The sequence below is a fragment of the Rutidosis leptorrhynchoides genome, chromosome 3 (assembly GCF_046630445.1).
Source record: "Rutidosis leptorrhynchoides isolate AG116_Rl617_1_P2 chromosome 3, CSIRO_AGI_Rlap_v1, whole genome shotgun sequence".
Lineage (NCBI taxonomy): Eukaryota > Viridiplantae > Streptophyta > Magnoliopsida > Asterales > Asteraceae > Rutidosis > Rutidosis leptorrhynchoides.
Window position 1 is genome coordinate 39,861,287 of NC_092335.1, and position 10,350 is coordinate 39,871,636.

A 10,350-nucleotide genomic window follows, 5' to 3' on the forward strand; every position below is an offset into this window, starting at 1 on the left:
ACACATCGTAACTTATGGATTTCCCAATGTGATATCCCCCATCTTTCGAACGAAAGCCTTTTATAAACCAAGGCATTCTTGGAACGTTCTTCGAATATCTTACAAACTGATCTCGCCTTAAATAGTTGTGCCGAAGAATTCTGACCGACTCTAGACAAGATTTCATCAATCATGTCTCCGGGTAGGTCTCTTAAAATATTGGGTTGTCTTTTGTGTTTTTATACTGTAAAATAGACAAGAGTTAGATTCATAAAAAAAATACTTATTAATACAAGCAATTTTTACATATATCTTAAAGCATAAGCACACTATATTACATATATTACACCACACGAATACAACTATCTTATTCCGACTCGCTTGTTTCTTCTTCTTCGGTTTTGGTTCGTTTTGCCAAGTTTCTAGGGATATATGATGTTCCCCTAATACGAGCCGTCGTTTTCCACATTGGTTTAGAAAAACCTGGTGGTTTAGAGGTTCCCGGGTCATTGTTACAACTTAAGGACTTCGGGGGTTGACGATACATATAAAGTTCATCGGGGTTGGAATTAGATTTCTTTATTTTTATGCCCTTTCCCTTATTATTTTTTTTCGCCTTTTTAAATTCAGTTGGGGTAATTTCTATAACATCGTCGGAATTCTCGTCGGAATCCGATTCATCGGAGAATTGGTAATCCTCCCAATATTTTGCTTCCTTGGCGGAAACACCATTGACCATAATTAACCTTGATCGGTTGGTTGAGGATTTTCTTTTACTTAACCGTTTTATTATTTCCCCCACCGGTTCTATTTCTTCATCCGGTTCCGATTCTTCTTCCGGTTCCGATTCTTCTTCCGGTTCCGACTCTTCTTCCGGTTCCTCTTCGGGAACTTGTGAATCAGTCCACGAATCATTCCAATTTACATTTGACTCTTCATTATTATTAGGTGAATCAATGGGAATTGTTCTAGAGGTAGACATCTATCACATAATATCAAACGCGTTAAGAGATTAATATATCACATAATATTCACATGTTAAAAATATATAGTTTCCAACAAAATTTGTTAAGCAATCATTTTTCAAGTAAACACGGTCTAAGTCCAGACTCACTAATGCATCCTAACAAACTCGATAAGACACACTAATGCAAAATTCTGGTTCTCTAAGACCAACGCTCGGATACTAACTGAAATGTCCCGTTCTTATTGATTAAAAACGTTCCATATTAATTGATTTCGTTGCGAGGTTTTGACCTCTATATGAGACGTTTTTCAAAGACTGCATTCATTTTAAAACAAACCATAACCTTTATTTCATCAATAAAGGTTTAAAAAGCTTTACGTAGATTATCAAATAATGATAATCTAAAATATCCTGTTTACACACGACCATTACATAATGGTTTACAATACAAATATGTTACAACAAAATAAGTTTCTTGAATGCAGTTTTTACACAATATCATACAAGCATGGACTCCAAATCTCGTCCTTATTTAAGTATGCGACAGCGGAAGCTCTTAATAATCACCAGAGAATAAACATGCTTAAAACGTCAACAAAAATGTTGGTGAGTTATAGGTTTAACCTATATATATCAAATCATAATAATAGACCACAAGATTTCATATTTCAATACACATCCCATACATAGAGATAAAAATCATTCATATGGTGAACACCTGGTAACCGACATTAACAAGATGCATATATAAGAATATCCCCATCATTCCGGGATACCCTTCGGATATGATATAAATTTCGAAGTACTAAAGCATCCGGTACTTTGGATGGGGTTTGTTAGGCCCAATAGATCTATCTTTAGGATTCGCGTCAATTAGGGTGTCTGTTCCCTAATTCTTAGATTACCAGACTTAATAAAAAGGGGCATATTCGATTTCAATAATTCAACCATAGAATGTAGTTTCATGTACTTGTGTCTATTTTGTAAATTATTTATAAAACCTGCATGTATTCTCATCCCAAAAATATTAGATTTTAAAAGTGGGACTATAACTCACTTTCACAGATTTTTACTTCGTCGGGAAGTAAAACTTGGCCACTGGTTGATTCACAAACCTATAACAATATATACATATATATCAAAGTATGTTCAAAATATATTTACAACACTTTTAATATATTTTGATGTTTTAAGTTTATTAAGTCAGCTGTCCTCGTTATTAACCTACAACTAGTTGTCCACAGTTAGATGTACAGAAATAAATCGATAAATATTATCTTGAATCAATCCACGACCCAGTGTATACGTATCTCAGTATTGATCACAACTCAAACTATATATATTTTGGAATCAACCTCAACCCTGTATAGCTAACTCCAACATTCACATATAGAGTGTTTATGGTTGTTCCGAAATATATATAGATGTGTCGACATGATAGGTCGAAACATTGTATACGTGTCTATGGTATCTCAAGATTACATAATATACAATACAAGTTGATTAAGTTATGGTTGGAATAGATTTGTTACCAATTTTCACGTAGCTAAAATGAGAAAAATTATCCAATTTTGTTTTACCCATAACTTCTTCATTTTCAATCCGTTTTGAGTGAATAAAATTGCTATGGTTTCATATTGAACTCTATTTTATGAATCTAAACAGAAAAAGTATAGGTTTATAGTCGTAAAAATAAGTTACAAGTCATTTTTGTAAAGGTAGTCATTTCAGTCGAAAGAACGACGTCTAGATGACCATTTTAGAAAACATACTTCCACTTTGAGTTTAACCATAATTTTTGGATATAGTTTCATGTTCATAATAAAAATCATTTTCTCAGAATAACAACTTTTAAATCAAAGTTTATCATAGTTTTTAATTAACTAACCCAAAACAGCCCGCGGTGTTACTACGACGGCGTAAATCCGGTTTTACGGTGTTTTTCGTGTTTCCAGGTTTTAAATCATTAAGTTAGCATATCATACAGATATAGAACATGTGTTTAGTTGATTTTAAAAGTCAAGTTAGAAGGATTAACTTTTGTTTGCGAACAAGTTTAGAATTAACTAAACTATGTTCTAGTGATTACAAGTTTAAACCTTCGAATAAGATAGCTTTATATATATGAATCGAATGATGTTATGAACATCATTACTACCTTAAGTTCCTTGGATAAACCTACTGAAAAAGAGAAAAATGGATCTAGCTTCAACGGATCCTTGGATGGTTCGAAGTTCTTGAAGCAGAATCATGACACGAAAACAAGTTCAAGTAAGATCATCACTTGAAATAAGATTGTTATAGTTATAGAAATTGAACCAAAGTTTGAATATGATTATTACCTTGTATTAGAATGATAACCTACTGTAAGAAACAAAGATTTCTTGAGGTTGGATGATCACCTTACAAGATTGGGGTATTCTTGATTTTATGTAACTAGAACTTGTAGAATATATGAAGAACACTTAGAACTTGAAGATAGAACTTGAGAGAGATCAATTAGATGAAGAAAATTGAAGAATGAAAGTGTTTGTAGGTGTTTTTGGTCATTGGTGTATGGATTAGATATAAAGGATATGTAATTTTGTTTTCATGTAAATAAGTCATGAATGATTACTCATATTTTTGTAATTTTATGAGATATTTCATGCTAGTTGCCAAATGATGGTTCCCACATGTGTTAGGTGACTCACATGGGCTGCTAAGAGCTGATAATTGGAGTGTATATACCAATAGTACATACATCTAAAAGCTGTGTATTGTACGAGTATGAATACGGGTGCATACGAGTAGAATTGTTGATGAAACTGAACGAGGATGTAATTGTAAGCATTTTTGTTAAGTAGAAGTATTTTGATAAGTGTATTGAAGTCTTTCAAAAGTGTATAAATATATATTAAAACACTACATGTATATACATTTTAACTGAGTCGTTAAGTCATCGTTAGTCGTTACATGTAAGTGTTGTTTTGAAACCTTTAGGTTAACGATCTTGTTAAATGTTGTTAACCCAATGTTTATAATATCAAATGAGATTTTAAATTATTATATTATCATGATATTATCATGTATGAATATCTCTTAATATGATATATATACATTAAATGTCTTTACAACGATAATCGTTACATATATGTCTCGTTTAAAAATCATTAAGTTAGTAGTCTTGTTTTTACATATGTAGTTCATTGTTAATATACTTAATGATATGTTTACTTATCATAGTATCATGTTAACTATATATATATATCCATATATATGTCATCATATAGTTTTTACAAGTTTTAACGTTCGTGAATCACCGGTCAACTTGGGTGGTCAATTGTCTATATGAAACATATTTCAATTAATCAAGTCTTAACAAGATTGATTGCTTAACATGTTGGAAACATTTAATCATGTAAATATCAATCTCAATTAATATATATAAACATGGAAAAGTTCGGGTCACTACACTCTGCCACTCCATTTTGTTGAGGAGTGTATGCTGTTGTGAACTGCATTTTGATACCTTCTTGTTTGCAAAACTTATCAAATTCATCACCAGTGTTTTCTCCTCCATTATCTATCCTCAAACACTTGATCTTTTTACCAGATTCAAGTTCAACTCGCACTTTGTAAACTTTGAAAACTTCAAACACATCTGCTTTCCTCTTGATTGGATACACCCAACATCTCCTAGTATAATCATCAATAAATGATACAAAATACTTTGCTCCTCCTAGGGATTGAACTGGTGCTTGCCACACATCAGAGTGAACCAATTCTAGAATCGATTTACTTCTAGAATTTGATGTGTTAAACTTCAGGCGATGCTGCTTGCTGATTACACAATGCTCACAGAAAGGTAGTGATACCTTTGTAAGACCAGGAATAAGATTTCTTTCAACAAGAATCTTCATACCTTGTTCAGACATGTGTCCAAGCTTTTGATGACATGTCATAGCAACTTTATCACTTGAACTATTCGAAGCAACAGATGCTTCCGATTCCTGTACCGTCTCGCCTTTCAGAATGTATAAATTAGCACCCACCTTTTCTCCTTTCATAAGTACAACCGCGCCTTTCTTGATTATCATGATCTTCTCATGTATCACCATCTTACAACCAAGATCATCCAATTGTCCTAAAGACAATAAGTTCTTCTTCAAACCCTCCATGTGTCGTACACCTTGAATAGTACGAACTGAACCATAGTGCATCTTCAGAATGATATCTCCAATTCCAATTATCTTTAGTTCATGATCATTGCAACTGTATACAGATCCTCCTGAGATACGTTCATATTGTTTGAACCATTCTCTTCTAGGGGTCATGTGAAAAGTAGCTCCCGAGTCAAATAACCAGACATCAACAAATGTCTTTCTGCCTTCATTTGCTACCACTGCCTCACTAACCAAAGCAGTCCTATCATCTGAAGTGCTTGCAATATTTCCTTAAGGATTTGAGTTATTTAAACTCCGACAATCCTTCTTCAGGTGACCTTTCTTGCCACAATTGTAGCATGTATAGGTCTTCTTCCTTTTAGACTTCGGTTTGCCATGATTGTGACTCCCACTTGGGCCACGTTCTATTGATCTCCCTCCTGACACCACTAAGGCCTCCACTTGTTGTGAACCGGCCTGTTTGTCCTCCTTGTTATTGCGCCGATTTTCTTCTTCTAGAATAGCAGCCGCAACTTCATCATAGACTAGATACTCCGAGAGAACATTATTGGTTAAGTTAATAATGAGTTGATCATACGAATCAGGAAGACTCTGAAGTAAAAGTTCAGCACGTTCTTTTGGCTCTATATTGCAGCTTAATGAAGCGAGTTGAGAAAATAGAGTATTCAAAGAATTAATGTGCTCATTAACTGAAGTAGATTCATTCATGCGTAGTGCATAAAGTTTCCTCTTAAGGAATATCTTGTTGTGGAGTGATTTGGTCTCGTACAATTTTACGAGGCGATCCCAAATCTCTTTCGCCGTCTTCTTTTCTTCAATGTTAGACAAAACGCCATCTGCTAGTGCCAGATGAAGATTTGCGATAGCCTGGCCGTCCATCTCTTCCCATTTTTTATCAGTGACTTCAGCGGAACGTCCACTGATGGCCGCCAAACACTTATCCTTTCTCAGGATAGCTTTCATATTTAGTTTCCATAACGAGAAGTTACTCCCGTTGAACTTTTCAATTTCGAATTTCGTAGACATTGCTATAATCACAATCTTCTTTTCGACAATACTATTTTTCTGAGAAATAGTACCCGAGAACTTTTATCGAGTAAAATTAATCTTACTTATTTTCCGATGTGGACGATCCACTCTCGTGGCAACCACAGAGCATACGATAAGTAGATTAATACACACTAGATATTTAGACCTAAGCTCTGATACCACTTGTTAAGAAAAGCGACATCGAATTATAGCAAACCGCTAGTAATAATTGAAATATCAACAATAAAGAGACATTGAGATTTAACGTGAAAAACCCCAATAGGGTAAAAACCACGGGCAAGGAAAGAAACGTTTCACTAATAAGAATAATAAGAATTATACTTCTCTCTAATTACAAGGATAAACACTAATCTTTATATCTCTTGTAATTAGGAGACTCAACACTCAAACTATCTATTAACTCTTTTAGTACACAAGAACACTTGTGATTTTGGGATGAGAAAATGAGCATAAGTTAGAGCTCTATTTATACTACTCAAAAATGAGAGTTGGTGAGTATGAAGATGAAAGCCTTCATTTGAATAGTGTAGCCTCAAAATAAATGTGTTAATTGACCACATCAACTCTACCATCCAAGTTTAATATTCAACAAGGGGAACAGGTCAATTGGTTTCAATTTGGTCAAAGTCCAGCAAAGTCTGTAAAACATACCAACCTCTAAAAGCAACTTAAATAAAGATCTATATATCTATATCTTTGTAATAATAACACATTTTATAACCCTAACCTGTTTAATGTTTTACAATCCTCATCATGTTAATATAGTGTGGTATTGAATTTACTTATGATAACCAAAAAACAAAATTCAGTTATGACGACCAATCAGATTTTAAGAATATCAGAATTACTTCCTAACAGAGACTATGTCAAGTTCGACAATATTGTCGAGCTGAATAAACACGAAGATAGATAGTTGACCTAAATATTGTCGAGCCCAGTTGTTTGACCGTACATTCCACATTGTCTAATGGCATGTAAACTGCAGTCCAGTCCATGATTTTGAGTACACCTAAATTAAAACACCAAATTTTAAAAATTGAAAGTTAGAAATAGAAAATTGAAGAGAGGGGAAGATGGACATGTTATCAATGTTTAATCATGGACTCGTATCATCTCATAAATATAAATATAAATATAAATATAAATATAAATATAAATATAAATATAAATATAAATATAAATTAAAGGATTATTACGTATTTGATTGAAGAGATACTAATAGTGATTGATAATTATCCTAAACTAATTCTGAGAAAACATCTCGGAAGAAGTTAGTTATTGATAAACTGTACATATGTTTCTATTTAATACAAAAAAAAAGCACATTCGACAAATGCATGATTGTAACATCTGATCATCAAAGTAGGTTTAGGTCTCTTAATAAAATGGCGGACGTCCATATACACGATGACATCACTAACAACATACTTACTCGACTTCCCGGAAAGTCTTTAATCCGGTTCAGATGCGTATCAAAACATTGGAACCGTCTTATTTCAGATCCTTACTTTATGAAGTCGAGATCACGTCGGATGATTCTTCTCAAACACCCGATGCCTTTTGTCGTTTTAGACACCAAGGATCATTCCATAATGAAGATCCCAAATTCCCTTTTAGAAGAAAGAGAATGTAAAGAAGTGTCTATTGTTGGAACGCACAATGGCATAGTCGTTTTGGTCACTACTGATTTTTCGCTACGTACTCATATATACCTATACAATCCCTTAACACGTGCATCCAAGCTACTTGATGTCATGGACCGGCCTTCTCCGGAGCTTTCATTATTGTATGAATTTGGAATTGGGTATGGTGCAACTACAGAAGACTTAAAGATTGTTAGGTTTGGATGTTTTTCAGTTTCAGATTTACCGCGACTTACTTGTCATGTCTACGATTTTAAAACTAGTTCGTGGGCCAGGTCAACACTACCCTTTAATGATTATTTTTTCTTTTGGGATGCGGGTATATTTCTAAATGGCTATATATATTGGTTTATATCTTTAACATGTGTGGGAATCATAGCTCTCAATGTTAAGGAGATGGTATTTTCGATCATAAATCTACCAAATGGAAAAGACCCTCGCGGAATCTATCATTATTTAGATTCGTACGTTGGGACTGTTTTGGGATCACTGAATGGATGCCTTTGCATGATAGACAAGAAAGATACCGGATTTGAATTGTGGGTGATGAAAGAAGACAAAAAGAATTCATGGTCAAATGAGCGTTCATTTACATTCGGTTTGGACTGGAATTATCTCAAAAAGTTTCACCCTGTGTGTATTTTGGTCGATGACAGAATTCTTTTGACTGATGGATATAATCAGTTTGTTATGTATGATACATCAAAAGATTCTTACGTAACAATATCACATAATTTGATAAACCCCGATTTTGATATAAGATTAATCACGCTTTCAGATTTCAAACGAATTCGCTGTGTTGAGTACGTGGAAAGCTTGGTTTCACCATCAGATATTTGTGCTCTTTGAGGGGTGTATTGCAGGTTTTTTAATATTATAGCACTTTGTTTTTCGTTTCTTACATAGATTTATGATTTAATTTTTAATGAATATATGAGTTCTTATTTCGGTTGATAATTCACATTTTCATTTATGAAATGATCTTGTTACTTTTTGTTGCTCTGCTACATCTAGAACAACTAACTTTTGTTTTGGACAGCGATTAAGATCACCCGAGAGGACTTAAACCACCCGTTGCGATCATATCCCGTTTCGACTATGCCGATGCAGCGATAATAACTCCGCCCCCATCGCTACCCGGGAGGAAACCTTGAAACCGATCCAAGGGCACGGCCAAGTAAAACCCCCTCTCCTTTACCCCCCAAACGATATGGGAAAGGTTCCATGGGTGGATACTTCATGGCAGAGATGAAATTGTGTTTTAAATATGTAGCCAACGGGGGTCGAACTCCTGACCTCCCCTAAAGGAGGCAGGCCACCAACCGCTGGACCACATCACAACTTCTAGAACAACTAACTTTGTCATCTATTTTTGCTCAGCTTAGAATTTTTGTAGTCATTATAGATCAGTTAATAAAATTTTGAACTTTAAATCTTGATAAAATTGAACTGAGAACTACTATATGCTAACTACCAAATTGGTTTCCCACCTTAAAAGATGGAAATTATGTAGCCTGAGGTTGCATACCAAAAAGGGCTGCGAACAGTGGCGAAAACAGGAATTTTTTTCACCCGGGGCGAAATTTTTTTTAAAGCGTATCAAATTTTTTTGGTAAAATATGGAGGTTTTTGGGAAAAATATGGTGATTTTTGAGCAAAATGTGGAGGTTTTTAGGCAAAATATGAAGGTTTTGAGGCAAAATACGGAGGTTTTGGGATAAAATATGGAGGTTTTGGGGCAAAAAAAAAATTCCACCGGGGGCAAAGTCGAAAAACCCAAAATTTTTACACTAAAAATTGCGAATCGACTGGGGGCATCTGCCCCCCCTTGCCCCATGCTATTTCCGCCACTGGCTGCGAACATGGGGAAATTGGGTTGATTTGAACCTCAACCCACGTCAATTTCGGGTCATATTTTGTAGCATGTCACCTCAACATAACATGTACCCTTTACAATTGAAACAATGTAGTTAAAGAGAGATTTTATGTATCAAATAGAGTCATCCGTTGAACCCACTCAACTGGTTTTTTTTTTTCTTTTTTCTTTTTTGTAGTTTTAGAATAGTAGATTGGTCCCTATATATTGAAATCACTAGTTTAGTCTTTAAAACCTTTTAATTGTGTCAGGCCACTCTTAACGGTTCGTGGTAGGATCCGTGGTTGGATCCGCCAACCAATCACACCAATATTAACAGCAATTCAATGGTTAGTGGTTGTTTCACCGTGCTTCAAATTTTCATTGGATGAAAAATTAAATCACGGACTGGTTGCATTTTTTTGTTGTACATAATGCTTTTAAACTTGTATTCGTAAATAATTAATCAACTTAGTGGGTGTGAGGAAGTGTGTGATAGGTATGTCATGGTTGTTAGAAGTTAGTCTTTGGTTAGTGATCGAAGGAAAGTGCTGATGTGGTGCTAATGTGGCAGTCAGTGATACCATGACATAACGTCATGGTTAACGTCATGGTTAAAAATGGTTTCAATAATCCTTTATTTTCAAAAAAGTAATTCAATGTAGTTAATGAGTATTAACATCATTGAAA

The 10,350-nt window shown here is 34.4% G+C and overlaps 1 protein-coding gene across 1 annotated transcript; it reads left to right on the forward strand.

The window, feature by feature from the left end:
* Positions 1-7,547: 7,547 nt before the first annotated feature.
* LOC139899891 (F-box/kelch-repeat protein At3g06240-like) lies at positions 7,548-8,654 on the forward strand. The gene has a single exon (XM_071882716.1). The coding sequence runs from the start codon at positions 7,548-7,550 to the stop codon at positions 8,652-8,654; it is 1,107 nt and encodes a 368-aa protein (XP_071738817.1).
* The last annotated feature ends 1,696 nt before the right edge of the window (positions 8,655-10,350 follow it).

Coding starts and splice junctions, on each gene's coding strand:
- LOC139899891 (XM_071882716.1), top strand. CDS start 7,548: ATGGCGGACGTCCATATACACGATGACATCACTAACAACATACTTACT.